The 18,503-nt window shown below is 40.5% G+C and overlaps 2 protein-coding genes across 11 annotated transcripts in view; one reads left to right on the forward strand and one right to left on the reverse strand.

The window, feature by feature from the left end:
• Nucleotides 1-7,018, forward strand: part of MEF2A (myocyte enhancer factor 2A) — a 79,063-nt gene extending 72,045 nt beyond the window's left edge. For all 9 annotated transcript variants that reach the window (XM_087941320.1, XM_026709305.2, XM_026709307.2 and 6 more), the window contains one exon: nucleotides 1,059-7,018. In XM_087941320.1, coding sequence (XP_087797446.1) covers nucleotides 1,059-1,422 — 364 coding nt within the window. In that variant the 3' untranslated portion in view covers nucleotides 1,423-7,018. The remainder of the gene's footprint in view (nucleotides 1-1,058) is intronic.
• On the reverse strand, nucleotides 2,152-18,272 carry LYSMD4 (LysM domain containing 4). Of its 2 annotated transcripts, none has more exons than XM_026709296.2 (4): nucleotides 18,094-18,272; nucleotides 14,051-14,343; nucleotides 8,006-10,908; nucleotides 2,152-6,838 (listed from the first exon to the last, which is right to left on the reverse strand). In XM_026709296.2, the coding sequence occupies exons 2-3, from the start codon at nucleotides 14,324-14,326 to the stop codon at nucleotides 10,330-10,332; spliced, it is 855 nt and encodes a 284-aa protein (XP_026565081.2). In that variant the 5' UTR covers nucleotides 14,327-14,343; nucleotides 18,094-18,272; the 3' UTR covers nucleotides 2,152-6,838; nucleotides 8,006-10,329. The 2 variants fall into 2 exon arrangements, with proteins under 2 accessions (XP_026565081.2, XP_087797456.1); XM_087941330.1 differs by lacking the exon at nucleotides 18,094-18,272 and adding an exon at nucleotides 16,845-17,323.
• Nucleotides 18,273-18,503: the final 231 nt, after the last annotated feature.

Here is an 18,503-nt window from a genome sequence, read left to right on the forward strand (position 1 = left end):
TCGTTACAATTTCCTATAACTGGGTTAAAATCAAAATTCTTAACACACTTCTTTTGACTCAAAAGACTAAAGAGTGGTTTTGAAAATTACAGTTAGTCCTCAATTTACAACCATCCATTTACTATCTGTTCAAAGTGATTAAAAATGCAAGTACATAATTTTCCAATTACTATTCCCATTTTAATTCATTTGAAATGTAAGAAATACATGAGATATTAATATGTGGCAGTAAAAGCTGGTTACTAATAGAACTCCTCTCATTTTTGAATGAACAAATGACTAGCTTCCCACACTGCCCTAAATCATAGTCTGATTTATTTCCTTTGGCTTAAGGGATAAGTCCACCCAACCTGGTGTAGTAGGTTCAGCCAATTCTGCTGATGAATGTTAATTGATTAATATGACATGCAAACAAGTTGATTTTTTTTTTAAAGAGTAGGTCTCCCTGCTCGAAATATTTGGAGAATACCACAAATAATACAACTGAATTTTAGAGGAACTGGGCTTGTTGTCTCCATGTTGTCACATTTGCCCTTCATCTTCACTAGTAATGCACAAACACGAACACGCATACCACATACCCTCCCGATTCTCATTGGCTTGACTAAACAAGGTTGAGCCTTGGTGGCGCAGTGGTTCGAGTGCAGTACTACAGGCTACTTCTGCTGACTGCAGGCTGCTGCCTGCAATTTGGCAGTTCAGATCTCACCAAGCTCACCAGCCTTCCATCCTTCCGAGATCAGTAAAACAAGGACCCAAATTGCTGGGGGGAAAAGGCTGACTTTGTAAACCACTTAGAGAGGGCTGTAAAGCGGTAGATAAGTCTAAGTGCTATTGCTCTTGTTGTGGGGAAAATAAGAGGATGGAGGGGTGTAGGATATTTTTGTCACCTGGAGTTACTTGTAAAAAAATAACACAGACGGGATATAAACCAAGCAAACATCCCATTCTAATTTTTTGGATGCAAAGCTGGGTTTCCTATACGTTGGCTCCAGCAAACCATGATTTTTCTTCTCTCTCTCTCTCCCCCCTTATACTCCCCCCCTGGCTTTAATTAGAACGGGAAGCCAGTTATCCCAGGGTTCCAGTTTATCCATCAACACCAATCAAAATCTTAACATTAAGTCCGAACCAATTTCACCTCCTCGAGAAAGGGTAACCTCGTCCACGTTCCAGTCGCAGCCGCAGGCATCTCAACCGCCACCGCCGCAGCCGCCGCCACCTCTCCAACCGTCGCGGCAGGAAATGGGCCGCTCCCCGGTGGATAGCCTGAGTAGCTCCAGCAGTTCCTACGACGGCAGTGACCGGGAAGACCCCCGGGGCGACTTCCATTCTCCAGTGGGGCTGGGGAGGCCCCCCACTTCAGAAGATCGCGAGAGCCCGACGGTCAAACGGATGAGAATGGATGCCTGGGTGACCTAAGCCTGCCGTTTCTCCACATCGGGTGTCCGCTTTCGAGTGACCCCAACCCCCCCAATGAACAGTCCTAACATATCTAAATTTATAAATAAGGACCTCAATAAATATTTATATGTGTATATATATATATATATTATATTATATTATATATATATACATGCATATATATATCTTTGTATACATATATATGTGTGTGAATGTGTAGCAAGACACAAGAAGAGAAAACGGGCACTTAACACCAATGTTTTTATATGGTTGCAGATGCCCTTGTGGGTTAAACAAGTATAACAGAAGATTGCCCCCCCCCTTACCCCCCCCCCCCCCTTCTCGTAGGCCTTGGCCTCAACCTGGCACTTAACTTTGCTGGACTTTGTACTTGGTGGTGCAAAAGAAATATCTTCCCCCTTATATCAACTATCCACTTAGATGGCTGAACCATCAGGGCCTGCCTCTAGTAGTGTTCCTGTGTGTGTTTTTTTTAACAATTGTGTGGTTTCCTGTAATTAAAATTATGCTTTGTAGCAGCAGAGCAGTAGAAAAAAGAAAGCAATACTGTACATAGGATGACCTCTCTTTAACCCAGTCTAGCATGGGTCTCTCTTGCAAAGAATGCATGGAGAAGGGCTGGTATTATTTAAAAGAAAAAGAAAAAGAAAAAACACACACACTCAAACTCCTGTTTTTGCACGTGCAAAACAATGCTGGGTTCTGATAAGATTTTTTTTGGGGGGGTGCGGGGCGGGAGAACCACATGAGACAGACTCATGAAAAATACGCATGAAATCTTCAGAAGATGTTAGCCTATGAGATATCTTTAAAGAAAAAAAAAGAATTAATATATTAAGTTATAATTGGAAAATGTTTTAAAAGCTTTCTTATGTTAATCGTACCTTTTTTAAAATATAGAGAACCAATTTTAGCTCGTGTATATTTTTTATTAAAGAAAACCATACGTCCCTTGAAGACTATATAGAAAGTTATATATGTACTTTTGAACACATTCTGCTATGAATTATTTATACAAGCCAAAGTTGAATGGTGTAGCTTTTTTTTTTTTTTAATTTGTAGAGTATACTTCTAACTTGATTTTTGACTGTATTGTTTTTATTTTCGGGGAGGAAGGAAAAAAAATTGCAGGCAGAACCTTAGGGAAAAATAAGCCATGAATATTCTTTATGTAAATTAAAATTTGAGCCAAATTTTGTGTATATAGCATCTTAAATATATGATCACCTTTTGGTGTAAGTACGTATGTACTGTACGTTCACCAGATTAAAAAGTATATTTTTGTGGATTGACGCCAACTTGAAGAAAAAAGAAGAAAAGGCGAGGTCCTTATTAGTAGAGTATTCACTGTTTAATATTTACTATTTTGTTCAATATACTGTACTTTCTTTTGGATTTAATGAATATTCAGATTTTTTTAAAGGGTGTTTTTAAAGGGGGTTGGTCCCCTTCACTGGTGGTGAATGTGTTTGTTCAAATTGTACTCTTTTTTTTGTGCTGTATAGTAAAGCTTCCCTTACACGTTTTATAAATATATACACACAGAGACACACACACACACACACACATATATATATGAATGGTATTCAGCTTTGTTCGGGTATTTTTCCACGTCATTATAGTTGTACTTTTAAAGTTGTAGCAACGTTAACTGAAGCAACCGTAAAAGTCTGAGTCACAGACGAACACAATACAGAAGCCTGATGATGGCAGATGAGATTCTGCCGAAACGTTGCTACAACTTTAAAAGCACAACTATAATGACGTGGGAAAATACCCGAACAAAGCTGAATACCATTCATGTAAGTACCTGCAAAAACTTAAGAAAACAAATATATATATATATATATATGTATGTATGTATGTGTGTGTGTATATTTGTGTGTGCATGTGTGTGTGTATATATCTATATCTATATATATCAATATTTATATATATATGAAAATATATATGTATATAGATAGTAAAGTGATAAATCCTTCCCTAATCCCTCTTATAGAAATCTGATATTGAATTCATCCTGCATAAATAGAAGAAGATTATTGCAACATGGTTTTTAAAGGCAAATTATTCACAAATGTCTCTTCTGGGGTTGGGGGAACTATCATATTGTTCATGTAATGAAAACATGCACAGAGAAGCAAAAAAGAAACGGGGATTTTGAAGTGGTTTGTGTTAGTTTTGAACAAGCATTTTGCTAAGTTATTTAGAAAGTGGGTTTACACTTTGAGGGGGGTGGGCAGCTATTTAGGAGTTTGCTCTAGTGTGTTCAGATATCCGACCTGTATTTTTGAGCCCATGTTAGAATATTTACATCTCTGGACCCTTGCAAGGGCTGCTCCGTGGCTTTCATTTGCACTAATTTAGATTTAAAGACAGCCTCGCGCCAGGTCTAAATTTGGCCTTATTGTGTACAATACGGGTGCATTTGTCAGTATCCCACAACGTTGAGCATAGAAGAACGTAATATTCACTTTTAGCCCTTTCATTTCAGTGGATTCTCTTCCGCCGTCTAAGGAAGTCATCCCTCCCCTTGGCAAAAATGGCCGGGTTGATCAGCGAGCCATGCGAACCATCCTACAGTACAATTCATGTACAATTCATTTCCGTGGATCCGTTCACATTTGCCACTGCAAAAACTGCTTTCAACTTGGGATTCTGGCAGGACAAACGTAGGGGAGCCACTTGTGAGAATCAGTAACCCTCTAGATTTCAGTTGTGTGTAACCTCATATAGTATATCTGAACATGTGATTTATACTGTAAATGTGAGCCAGCCACTGGCTGTTTTCTTTGGACTTTTCCTTTGAGTGGAATAGCAATTCTGTTTCCTATCTAAACTAGATAGCATTATGGGAACACATGCAGTTGAATTCTGGAATGCTGATAAATTTGTTTTAAGGTCAAGTTTTGACTTGCATTCCTTCTTAACTCACAACCTTCTAAACCTCTTCAGCATGGCTCGCTGGAAATCTCCCAACTGAACAAAAATGAAAGATGTTTCCTTTTTTTAACACATTACCTATTCTTGTTCTCTTCTTCTATCATATGAATAATCCTGTATATCCAGTGGTGGAGGGTGTGCCCCCTTGTTGTTGTTTTTCAGTTTGCAAAAAAGTACCCGTTGTCCTCCTCCTTTGTGATGATTTATCGGTGTTTTGAGGCACGAAAAAGAGCTGGAATTTAGCTACTTCAGACCTTCTTAGGGTAGAGCAGGAAATGCTGTCAAACTTCCTTGCTTCCCCCCGTGGGAACAACACAGCCACTTCAGTGATCCTTCTGGTGCTTCAAATGAGCATGTTTCCCTGGCGCTACATGGACCTTCCCACAGATTCAAACGGGAGTTGTTGTTTTTTCATTTCACAATTACTGTCTCATTTCTTGTGTGCCTTAATGCAAATGGCTGTGCTGACTGTATCTCAATAGTCTTTATTCCTATGCAGGTCTCTAAGGAGTTACATCATCATGCATCTTTTTAAAAACCATACAACTAGAAAGTCTTGGGCTTTGCACATTAAGCCACCCCAACTGCGGGGGTTTTTTTTTGTTTTGTTTTAAGAGTCCTTTCTGGAAATCAGACTGTTAATTCTCGGCCCAACAGGTTGTTCTAGGATCTCTCCCTTTCCTCCCGTGGAAGAACTACACTTCATGAAAATAAAAGTGATTTTTTTTTTTTTTACAATTAGTGTATAACTCTAGGCGGGTTTTTTTGGACACACCCTTTTTGACCCTGTTGATAAAGCTGCAACGGCCGGTTAGGGTTGTTGATGCTAAGTTAGTTTTAGCTGCATCCTGTACTTTGGCATTTGAGTGAGTTGGTGTTTCTGTGCTGTCATTTGCTGTTCCTTTGTACCAAATATAAACTTTTGCACTGACGTTGCTGCAGTGACGCAAAACATTTTTTACAGGGGGATGCTTTTGTGAATCATCACCCTCCCTTCCAGCAGGAATTGTGCAATTATTCCGTAACAGAAACTTCTGGGGCCCCGAGCTGGTCAGGCATCCAAAGGGCCCTTCAGTTAGCTGCACATGCCTCACCGACCTGAATTTTTTTCCTTTTTGAATAATTCAGGTAGTCTTTGTTTAGCAACCAACAATTGGAACCAGCCACCGTTAAGTGAAGATAAAGCGACTGTACTTACGATGCGACTTCAGCTTTGCTTTACAGGCCTGCGATGGTCATAAACGGAAAGACTGGTCACAAAATGAGCTTTTCATTTGTAACTACAAATGGCCATTGCCCAAGGCTGTCAGTAAACAAGGACTGCCTGCAGTCCCTGTTCTGGCATGAAGAACCAATTTTGAAATTTTAGAGGAATTTGTATTATATCAGTGAAGATCTGGCTGGATAAAAGAACTACTCTAAAATGCTGAAATATTATTCTTGCTATTTGCAAAACTCAGCTTAAAGCATGCCTGAAGTCATTCTTTGTTTTGATCCTGGTTCTCAGACCCAGTCTCTAGGATTTTAGCAACACACTGAAAATTCATTCAGAAGGATATAGAGAAGTATATTGGGTGGTTTCTGACCTGATAAATTTCCATTAAGGAAATGGCTTGAAATATCCTCAATGCAAACCCTGTGCTGAAAACAAGAACTTCAGGTAAGTTAGGTGTGCAAGGATCCTTGGCCAAAGGATTGCTAGGGGATTACCAGCTTGACAGAGGACTAAATCCTCCTAGAATGACTTTCATTAATTAATCAGCCATTCTTAATAAGGCTGTTTGAATACTCCCTCTTTTAAGCTAATGAATGAGTTTCAACAATGGAGTAGATGGTGTAAAATAGTTTTAATGCATTTATGATACAATTTTAGCAAGACTGCATAGCACACAAATCTTTCTAGAAAGGAGCTGCAAAGAATCATAGACTTATTAATAACTTTTTCTTTTTAAAAAAAAGCATATAAAGAAAGGAGGCTGTGCAGCATTTTGGAACAGTTCCAGAAAGGTGTTTTGGAATGTGTAAGGGTGCGGATGCATCAGCTGCATGCAACTCTTTAAAGCAGCTGCATCTTTTCCTGGGGATTGCATAGCAAAATCCTAGCAGGGAATGCTTTAAGCCTTTTACCTATTGTAGGACATTAATGCATAGGCAAGTGTACTGTGTGCACAAGAAATATATAGTAAATAAGGAACAAATGACTCCTCCCAGATAGCAATCATGGGGAAAAATAAGGTTTGAAATTTAGAATGTGAAAGACTTTTAAAAAGAGAGAATTTTTCCCCTCACTTTGTTGTGCAAGAAAACACTGCTTTGCTATATTTAAAAAAGAAAAGCTTTTTTTAAAAGAAATAAAAAATATATATGTACTTAGTAATTGTTTGTAGTCGACAGTTCACAGACGAAGCTGTTTGCGGTTAAAGCCGCCTGGCGGCACAAGCTGGACTTTGTTGCCATCTTTAAGATGAATCTTTAAGAGAAAAAAAAAAATTAAGTTAATCTTTTTCCCTGAATGTGGTGTTTTTTTCTTCATTATACAATAAATAATCTAGTGAACTTTTTATCAAATGGTTAAGAAAATGCTAGAAGTTGTTGTAAAATATTTGTATCTTGCATTCACTCAAGTAAAAATACTGGCTTTTACTGTGTACATCAGACTCACTCCTATTTAGAGTGCCTGGTTATTCTGCCTTCCCTGGTTTCTGCGTCCTTCCTAAGCTTTGATTCATCCCTTTTTGTCCCGTCACAATGCCTGCTGTGTTGCATATGAACTTGAAAGTGGAGCTGTCCAACTTCATCAGGCTTTCCATTAAAAAAAAAAAGGGGGGGGATGGATGGGTTTGATTTCTTCTGTCTAAATCTAACATATCCAACTTGATCCCCCTTTCTCTCCCCCCCCCAAAAAAAAAATGTTGAGCTGCACCATCATGGACTGTCATGAAGATTTTGGCTCAGCATTGCTAACTTTACTCCAGCTTAGCCAGTCGGACTTAAAAAACTTTCACCATTTTGAAGAATGAACCCATTTTCATTGTAGGCAAGATCCAGAATCTTGCTAACTTTTTCGAACCCGGCCCTCATATAGAAGACTCCCTGTTGAAACCATTAGGTTTTCTGATTGAAGTAGTTCACAAATTTGAACTAGCCAACAAATGCTCTTTTTGGAAATGTATTAAGAGTCGAAGGCATTTGTTACATGTGATACAGTTTTTAAAAAATCACAGCTGACTTAGATGAATTGTCTATATACAGTCCCAAGAAATAATAGCTGAACTGGCATATCATGGGCATAGGCTGGGTTCACACTACATTGTCATGTGGCTTGCTTGAAATTGGCTTGGCATCTTATATAAACCTGGCAAATTGTGGTTTAGTCATGGCTTAGAATAATATGTGTAAGCCAGGGAGACTTCAGGTGAGCTGTTAGCAGCTGTCTCTTGATTCAGGTATCTACCCAGGGCCCATTTGCTTTGTTCAACCGATGATGAAAAACAAATATTTGGAAAGGCCTCATTTAAACTCTCCTGCTGACATCCAAAAACAACATTTTCTTTGGATTGAAATGTGTTGAAAAAGCAGGATCATTTTCGGAGAATGTAACAAAAACTCTCCACATCTTCCCGTCTTGTACTATTACTTTGAGTTGTTCTGTGCTCTGGCTGATGTCGTCTTTGATGGTGTCCAGCAACCATGTTCGTTGGCCAGGTTTCCTTCTACCCTTGGAATATAGCTAGGGTTTAAAATAAGTATGTTTTTTTTTTCTTTTTCTCTGTTAAATGCCTCAATGTCAGTTTCTTTTTGCGTCTGAAACCTGCTGTGTAAAAGAGAAAAAAGTGTTTCTGTTACTGAGAAATTAGTAAGATCCCCAAAGGAACATGCGGCAAATAAGAGGGACACTTTGACATGTAAACTTAATACTTCAACTTTATTAAAAAACATATAGTCATAGCTCAAAGATGAGAAGTTTAAATACTCAATTAAAAATATTCCAAAGATTCTTAAACTACTTCAACCAAAAATCAGGTTTGCTTATGTCGTTTTATTACAATATCACATTATTTGATTTGTAGAAGTGGGAAATACTTTTATTTATTTTTTTAATGACAGCAATGGAGGACAGGGTGTGAAAAAAGGGGGGCAGTTTTGCATAGGAAGAGTGAAGAGGGACAAACTCTTTTCTGTTTCACCATATTCAAGTTGCTCCCATCAAAATTTTCTCCTGGCCCAAAATGTGTTAAAAGAAAGAACTTCAGTGGTGCAACCAGTCCATTAAATGTTTTATTTGTCTTACATTTGACAAGATAACTGATAATGGAAGATATGGTATATGATTTGGGATCATAGGACTTTATTTGCTTGCATTACTCAGATTGGTTAACATCAATGAACAGGAATGTTCTAGATCAGGACTCTGTTGCACTACAGAATTATAAACTTTGGTAACCTGTTATTGGATTGTCAGTTACTCAGAGGAAATGGAAATTAGTAAGCCAATCACAAATTCATTTCAAAGAATGTTAATTGAGGGGCCCGTAGTGCTCTTTGAGTTTGGTTGTCATCTTGCAGATATTTCATTGTCTAACTTCATCATGTTTAAAACCTCTGCAAAAAAACAACCCAGAACAGAGAGCACCAAGGACCCTTCATTTCAACAAATATTCTCCTTTATTGGTAGAATGTTCATCATTTTTCATTGCATCATCTTTGTACTATTTTCCATGGGTAGACATAATTGGAAAGAAGAACTGTTCAATATCTTCCCCTTGATGATTAATACTTTATAGAGAGCAATGAGGGAAGTCCAATTATCCCATGGCTGGTTTTTTGCTCTTGCGTATTTCACTCCGTTCTGATATTCGACTCACCGCAATGAAAAGGGAGGGAGGCGTTTTTAGGACAGTTGCCCAGGGGCCAAGACAAAAGTTCACCACCACTGGCTCCGTCTTTACTGAAGCTATTCAGGGTTAGTCAGATAATTGGATCATCAAGCATCTGAATTTTGATCAAGTGGGTATATCTGAACAGTCACGAGCATGAGAAACGGTCATAAGTCACTTTTCTCAGTGCTGTTGTAACTTTGAACAGTCACTAAATGAATTGTTTGTAAGGACTTGCTGTATTGCAGTCACGAAGCTTAAGAGGAAGTTTTCTAGCCAGCTCAAAGATCTATAAGTGGGGTGCTAGTCAATAAGAGACATAACATAAATGAGCATTAAAACATGCGCATTAAAAACAGGAAAAAAAAGCCCTCTCCAGGTGAGGCAGATTGATGTCAAAATAGACCTGTAGCTTCCTTGGCCACAAGGTTTACAATAGATCTATACTGGCAACTTGCAAAACAAAAATAAATTATGTATGTAAACGACACCCCCCAAGTTCTAATTTGCAGGTCTCAAACATGGCTTTTAATCACTTTTGCTAAACACATGCAGTGTTCTGGCTTTTGCTGTGGATAATTTGGATGCATCTTATTTCTTCAAAAGGGCCAGGCCTCACAAAACCCTGCACGAGGAATAGGGATATCACCCAAATTGCATTCACTGAAAAAAAATCACCCTAGTTACACCGTGTTGAGAAATGTGTTTTAACAGTAAAAAGGGAAAGGACTGAAGAAAGTTAAAAAGGGGTTTTGGAAGCTGAGGTCTAGTGTGGAAAACCTGGGCATCGGAAGGATGCCGCTGTAGGTTGGGATTCTGCCCTCATTTTGGGTATTACAAAACGTCCCTTCTTACCACACAGTTGGGAGCAAGCTCACAATTGGCTAATTATCTTCCATGACTCATTTTGCCCTGTTGTTCCTCTGCCTGGCCTTCACTCAAAATTCATCAGTAACCACAAATAACAAACATAGGCTCCACTGCTCAATACTGTACTTTGGGGGGAGGCAGGGGGGAGAAACGGGACCCAGAATCTGTTGTTACTTCCAGATCATTTGGGGCAGAGAAAGCAGGCCAGGCCATGTCACCCTCCTGATGGGATGAAAGTTTGTTTAGTAGTATGGACAGTGGGGGTGCTTTCTCGCCCAACATAGTTTGATCTTCCCACCATAGAACGGTTCACTGAGATTTTAACGGGTTCCGTCGTGTTGGAGGTGCTGGGAACCACATCTAGTTGCTGGGTCTTAAAATAGACAATATAAAACACAGGCAAAACAATTCCTATCAGGAGCATAAGAAAGACGGCTTTCCACCACTGGATCCCATAATCTGCTCCGGAGCAGGTGGCTTTCTGCTCCCGAGTTGACTGGTTCGAAGGTTCAATGAAGGGATCTCTGCATGAAGGGATTTCAAGCTGTGTCACTCTTTCAATGTTTTGGTCAATCCCTCTGAAATATTGATCGATTTGTTCATGGTCACCTCTCCTGCTTTCTGGATCTATGGATACGGAGTATTCGGGTCGTGGAGCAGGAGTCTGAAGGGGTAGCAGCTCATTGTTGGTCTCCGTCAGTAGTCCGTTAACCTTGACTGGAATCTTGATGGATTTCAGAGCATAGAAGTCTTGTTCTTGGATAAAGTTATTAACCCTCTTGATATCTTCAACCTGGGAAATTGGTAAAGGGAAATGTCTATGGAGATTTTTCAGTCATTCAGGTTGTGGTTGTTCCAAAGGTGCTTTTTCAGGAGGCCACTGGACTTCCTTGTTTTCCCTTGAAGATGTTTCATTTCTCATCCAAGAAACTTAGTCTCTGACTGGATGGTGGGGAATGGAAGGATTTATATACTCCTTGCAGACAGCTGGTCATTTGCATTCTCTTTAGAAAGTCATTGAGGCCACTTGGAGGTTTGTCTGTGTCCTCGGGGTCACCTGAGTAATGCAAATGTCAAACCTCCAAGTGGCCTCAATGACTCTCTAAAAAGATGCAAAGGACCAGCTCTCTGCAAGGAATACAAATCTTTCCATACCCCACTATCCTGTCAGAGCTGGAGAAGCTTCTTAGATGACCAGTGAAACTTCTTCAAAGAAAAAGAAGGAAGTCCAGATCCTCTTGAGAAAGCAGGTGCCTTTGGTTCATAAAATGAAACATTTTATTTACTGAAATTATAGGCTCACACATACCCACACACCTTTCCAAGTGATTGGGCAGTTACCAGGACATTAAAACAATCAGCAAAAAGTTTTTTTTTAAAAAAACATACAATCCAATCTTCAAAGGCAGGTGGGTCTAATATTACAACCTTAAAAACTATTGGAAAAACCAGGTATGTAATAACTTCCAAATGGTTAGCAAAATTGGAGCCATTTGACACTCAGGATAGAGACCATTCTAGACAGTGGGTGCTGCTATTAAAAAGAAAAAAAGAGGCAGGCTTCCTACAGCATTACATGGTGTAAATATTACATGCTGTAAATATTCCATATGTGGTGGTTCATCTGAGGCTGTATTTAATCTACTTTTAAAAACTGCTAAGGACCAGATAAATTTTGCTACTGGCATGTCCTGATATGTAAAACTCATAGAACTCAACGAGCGTGCATTTCCTTTTTCACACGACTGTAGATCCAACCAGAGGACATTGGTCCAGAGAAGGGACTTGGAGCAGGCCCAACCAGGAAGGGTTGCTAGATGGGAGAATATGAACTTAGACAGGGCAATGCAATGTCAACATTTTGAATGAGCACCATTTTTTCCTCTAGTACAGGTGGAAATTTGCAACTTCCTATTTGGTTCAAAAGCCCTTGCCCCAAAATTAGTTCCTTCCCTGCAGTTTGATAGGGATGGTACAGAGAGGGCCAGAAAAAGAATGATGATAATTTTTAAAAATGATACCAGAATAAATAAGGGGTGGAGTTAATGAACCCTTCCTCCTTTTGGTCTATTTGCATATTAGATACCTCCTCCTAACAATACGCTCATGAGAATGGGACTCGCTGCAGAAAAAAATCCAACCTGAATGCTTTGCTTCCACCAAACAAATCTAGCGGTAGCTCCTTATTCAATTGTGTTCTAGGATTATTCCTTATCTGTTCTTATCTTTGAAAATAGCTTAGCCTTTTACAGTGATAAGGTTCCAAATGGAAAACCTAGAAGATTTAACCACTGAGTGTACCACACTTTGGATCCTTTTCTTCTTCACATTTCTTCGGTATCATTTTTTATATCATTTAGATAACTCATTGCAAGATCCAGCTGGTTTCTCAGAATCCAGAGGGGATCCAATCCAATTAATCCAATTACTGAAAGCTTCTAGCATTCTGAAGTATGTATCTCTGTGTCCCTGTATAAATTTGCCTTGCAACACCTTAGAACTGCCCTTTAGAATCAGACAGTCCTTCAAAATTTAGTGAATCACAACAAAAGACTGAAAAAGAGATGGTTAGGTTAAGCATGCCTTCTAAATACTGGAAAGGAATTGACATTTCATGACAAGCTAACAACTTCCTTTCATGTAAGGCAAGAGTTATATTTTGTTAATCTTGTACTAGCTGCTGTTGCCAGCTAAACTAAGAGATAATCCTAGGATTCTGTTGCACTTCAGGAAACTTGTTTGTGAATTAGCTCTATTATTCTTGGTACTTTTTCAACAAGCTTCTTTAATGATGCTGATAACAACAGACAATTCTATGATTCAGCACCACTCTCTTCCCAACAAGACAGAATTCAACACAACTCCAGTTCAAAACTGGTATTCTTAACTCCTGCCAGTTAAATAATCACAGTGGTTGCATTTAGCAAAGTGTTCATTCAGGTATTTAAAAAAGTATTGTGGAAACATCTCTTACGGCCTGGAAGAAAGCAAGCATTTTGGGGTGTTACTCTGGACAAATCAGGCTTAATCCTAACTTTGAAACCTGAAAATACAAAAATGTCAATGTTTTTTTTCTTCTCCACATTCTCTTTCTTTCATGTCTTTTGAGTGTTATACCATTTCTATCCAACATGAAATATTATAGTCCCTTTGCATCCGAACTCTCCCCGTTGAGGGAGTCAACAATATTACCTAATCAGAACTTTGTGAGTCTACAAGTAGGCTAAAGTCACACATTGTTAGGATCCAGAATCAGGAAGTCTCATTCTTTTTTCCCCTAAGACAACTTATTTCATAAACAAATGATACATTGCAATAAAACTCCCCAAACAAGCTGTGCAAACGATTAGCAAAAAGAAAGCTTTCTACAATCATTTATAAAAATACAACACAACTTTCAGGTCCAAATTAATCCCTGGGGGAGAAAAATCTATGCAAAACCCATGGAGATCCCTTAACTGTGAATCAGAACAGACTTTCTTCTATTCCAAGATCAAATTAAATCCACAGTTTAATCTTGGTCCAACTCACTCCACAGGGTAACCATGGAGAAAGGAGGAGGAGAAAGGGGTATTGGGGGCATCAGCTGCTTTGGCGCCATATAAATAAAATAATAAAATCAGCCTTGATTTTCAAGTTGCACAATGTTCTTCGATCAGCTAAAAATAATCTGATGGATAGCTTACTTATTAAAGGACCGAATGCAAGCACGTAAGCTCCTAATCCACCCCGATGTGTCAAACGTGGCATCAGGGAGCAGGCACCTTTGCCAACCTCTCAACCAGAAAAACCAGATTTTCCCTTCCTAGTCGTTGAACATCCTGAACTGGAAATTAATTCTGTAAACAACCTTGGCTCAAAATAAAAACACCTATCAATACAGTCGGTTAGGAAACAAGAGCCACCGCTTTGCCTCCAAAGGCACCGCTTCTTACTTTGCACCCGTATTGCAGAGCCAACTTGATGAGGTTGTCGTCTCCTTTAACGACCCGCTCTAGAAGCTGCACGTCCCCAACCCTCTTCTGGGAAGAACCAGATGGCTGGGGGTCTTTCCCCCTGGCACGTAATTCTGTGGCGTTGAACTCTTCCTCCGACGAGTCCTCAGAATCCGATTGCCTGCCGCTTCGGAACAAAAACACTTGACTACCCGAGAAGTTTCGGACTGTGGCAGGAGCTTGGAAGGGCCTGATCAGCCTTTCATTCAGCCTCATGTTGTACAGCAACACCTCTGGCAAGTTAAAAAAAGAAAAGAAAAAAGGAAAGTATTGTTCATCAAGTGAGCCAGATTATTTACGGGCAGAAGTTGAGCCAGTGCAAGGCAAGCTTTGAGGCAACAACTCCGAAAGAAGGTAGATAATTAATGTTGACATGCTATGTCATAAGATAAGGTTCCCCTGTCCTAAAGAAACAAGTTCATTTTTTTTTTCATTTTTAATGTTCACTTCCCATGGCATATTTTTCTTATCAATGCCTTTGGTCTTATTAGTCTCATCCCTTAGGTATAAAGCAAGGGTCTTCAAACTTGGCAAGTTTAGGACTTGTGGACTTCAATTCCCAGAATTCCTGAGCTAACATGATTGGAGGAGGATTTCTGGGAGTTGAAGTCCACAAGTCTTAAAGCTGTCAAGTTTGAAGACCCCTGGTATAAAGCCTGGGAAGGTGATAATCTGGCGCCATCCAGAGGCAGAGATGAACTTCAAGAGAGTCTTGGATTTCCAAGAATGGAGAAAAATTTGCACTTTGTTGCAAAAAATAGGCTTTTAGTTTTATATAACAGCTTTGAAAGTCTGACTCACAGACGAACACAATACAGAAGCCCGATGATGGCAGATGAGATTCTGCCGAAACGTTACTACAACTTTAAAAGCACAACTATAATGACATAGGAAAATACCCAAACAAAGCTGAATACCATACATGTAAGTACCCATGAAAACTTACGAAAACATATATATTATATTATTTATATTTATATTTTCACAAGTACAGGTATGCAGGTCTTGGCGTGTTTGGGTCTTTTCCCTTGTAAGATTGAGAGCATCTTGGCAACGTTTCGGCAAGGTCCCACTCGCTATCTTCAGGCTGGTGCTTTCGGATTCGTGCTTGTGCAAGCAAAGCATGATCGGAGCTGCCGTCTCCCTATATATACTGGTGGGGAGGTTGGCTGTGTTGTCATTTCTTGATTGGTTGATGGAGTTGATGTTTGCAGATTGGCCGGCTTTTTTGTAAGAACATGTGTGGTTGAGGTATTGGCTGTGTGTCTATCAGCCTCCTGTGTTGTAACGACCTGGGTAATGGGCTGTGTGATGACCTTCTGAGTTCTATTGTTGTGACACCCTGGGTCTTGTGCTGTAATCTCCTGGGTCGTTGGCTGTGTTGCAACATCCTGAGGTTGTGTGGTGTAACCTCCTGAGCTCTGTGATGTGATATCCTGAGCGGGTGGCTGTGATGTGACGTTCTGGGTTTTGGTTTGGGTCTGAGTTTGAGGCCTGGATATGTGTCCATGGCATGTGTCCGTTTGCTTGGTTTGGGGGTCAGGGTGTGTGGCAGCTGGTGATGCAGCTGTGGTCTGGTTTCTGGACGGTTGTTGTCTTTCGTCTATGGGATGGGTTTGGGTTTGAGTCTGGTGAGGGAGAATGGTGGTGGTGTCATGTGTTGTTTTGGGTCCGGTGTTGGTTTTTATGGCTGGGACTCATTTGTTGGTGAGGGCTAGTTTCCAGATCTCTGGTAGGTGGGAGGCATCGTCCCGTTTATTCATGTTGTGGGGGTGTTTCTCTATTTCAATGGCTTCCCTGATTATTAAACCATGGCTACATCACCAGCTGCCACACACCCAGTATATATAGGGAGACGGCAGCTCTGATCACGCTTTGCTCGCAAAAGCACGAAGCTGAAAGCACCAGCCTGAAGATGGCGAGTGGGACCTCATCGAAACGTTGCCAAGATGCTCTCAGTCTTACACGGGTAAAGACCCAAACACGCCACAACTTTAAAAGCACAACTATAATGATGTGTGTGTGTATACACACACACACATTATACATATATACATATATATACATATATATATACACGTACATACATACATACATTGCAGCTATGCATATGAGGAAGCTTTTGCCGAGCCTTCAAAGACAGTGTTGTATTCAGTTTTTCTCAATCCTTGGTGATTTACCTTAAGACACCATGAATGCCTTAGCCAGCCTTTAACAAGTAAGTAATACGTCATTTTTTTTTCGTCCAAACGTTCATTGTGAATTCAGTATACTTCCACTGAAATTCCCACCGTTGAATCTCCCTTAATACATTCGATATCCATTTAATCATACAATATTTGCCCTCTTGGGATTTTGTGTCATATTGGATGAACAAATTATAATGGCCCTCAAGTTATATTGAGCTATGCCTTATCCAGTTATTCTATTCTATTCTAAAATCCCCAAATTCAGTGAGTTTTCTCTGTACTCCTTTTTAATCTACAATTTTTGTCAATACTAAACTATGTATTTGAAGCTACTGAAATCAAGTAGCATTGTTTATGAAGTATGAACCATGTTAATAGTTTATCTTCTCTTAAAATACAACCAATGATTTGTTTTCCCCATATCTCCTCTCTTATCTACAATAGATAAGACCAACCAACTTGATCTTTTTTTTTTTGATTTTAAGAATCTTGATCGTTAATTCCTTCCAATAGTATCTTTCTTTCCCTTTTTTTTTTCTTGGTACCTTTTCACTAAATTCTCCAAAGCTTTAACAAATCTCTTTGATAAATCCCATATCGAAAAGTTATCCAAGTCACTTTCTGGATTTGTGATTTGTACATCCCTTCTTTAAGACACCAGAAATCTGAAGGCACCTCTTCCAGGTCAACGTGGGATCTCCTTCTCATTGTCCTCATTCCTGAGCTTCAGATTCTGCTAATCTGATTTGGAAAGACCTGTGGCTCTGCCCACTTTTCTTCCAGAGGCGCTGACGTCAAAACTTTTAGTCATGAGTTGATGGACGACCAGCAAATAGAAACACTTGGGAGTAAAAGATTTGCTGCCTTGGTGGGGCTGCCCTTGTTCTAAGCCTTCCTAGTTAAACTCCCATCTAGTCCAGGGATGAGCAACTCTGACCCCTTTATGACCTGTGGACTTCAAGTCCCAGAATTCGTGAGCCACCATGCTTGGAGTTGAAAGTCCACAGAAAGGTGCCACAGAGTTGCCTATCTCTGATCTTAATCCAACCTGAATGGAAATACCTTAGCAGTTAAGCCGCCTGCACTAGTAGGATGAAATATTGGACATGGTGGAATTTGTGGCTGCATTACTGCCGATTCTTCACACTTGTGTGTGTCAGAAGAATATAAAATTGACTTTAGGAATATTGTCTGTAGGGCAGGCAACACATACGGGGCATTTTCCTGCAGTAAGAAAACTAGCACAGCCAAGCCTCTGTTCTGTTAAACACACACACACACACACACACACACAACCACACAACTTCCCCGGACTGTCTTCCTAAGTTCTTCCCTAAACCTTTCAAGCGATCGCTTCCGCGATCTCCAAAGTAGATCCAAGAGCTGCTCCCCTCCTTTCCTTTCCAAGAGATGGGAGTTTGTCATCCCAAAAGCGTTTCCACGCATTCCATGCATAAGCAGTTGAAGGCCGCGCGTCTTTTTTAAGGTTGCCGAGTTTGAAAACCAAGCCTGCCCCCCAAAAAGCTGGCTGGGAACTCTGGGACTTGGAGTCCCCCCAACCTCTCAGAATGGCTAAGCCCGAGAAGGAGGTGATCCCCAAATTCTGCCTCCCTCCCTCTGATCCTCTCCCAGGATAGAGACCCCAAGACGAATCGGGGCTTCCGATCTCAGCCTCCTCGCGGATGAAGGACCCCCCCCACCCCCCGGCTATAACTTTCTCCCCTTCCTCCTCCTCTTCCTCCCCCCCCCCCCCAATCCAACAGTCCAAGTTCCTCCCCCTATTTCTTTGCTGACCTGGATTCCGGCAGCAACCCTTTCCTTCCCTTCCTGCTCGCCCCGGTCGAGCTGGCCTCAACTGGTCAAAATGCCTCGCTTGCTTTTTTCACCATTGGCTGCCAAAGCCCAGGAAGGCGAGGCCGGGCCGCATACCAGCCAGTCCCACGCAGGGAGGGGGCGGCGGGACGGGCACGGGTGGGCAGGGCGTTGAGCAATGGGAGCTTGCCGGGGCGGGAGCAGAGACGCCTCGGAATTAAAGGGCGAGCGCCTCGAAACAAAACAAAACAACCCCCACCAAGGAAAAAGGAAAGAAAGAAAAATACAAAATGCAAAGGAGAAAAAGAAAAAAAAAGAGCAACACTTAAAGAAACAAAGAAGAGTTATGAATTTTGCAAAGGATAAGAAGAACCCTGTCATCTCCCCTCCTT

This window comes from Pseudonaja textilis, chromosome 13 (genome assembly GCF_049901715.1).
Source record: "Pseudonaja textilis isolate UNSWEBS1 chromosome 13, rPseTex1.2, whole genome shotgun sequence".
Classification (NCBI taxonomy): Eukaryota; Metazoa; Chordata; class Lepidosauria; order Squamata; family Elapidae; genus Pseudonaja; species Pseudonaja textilis.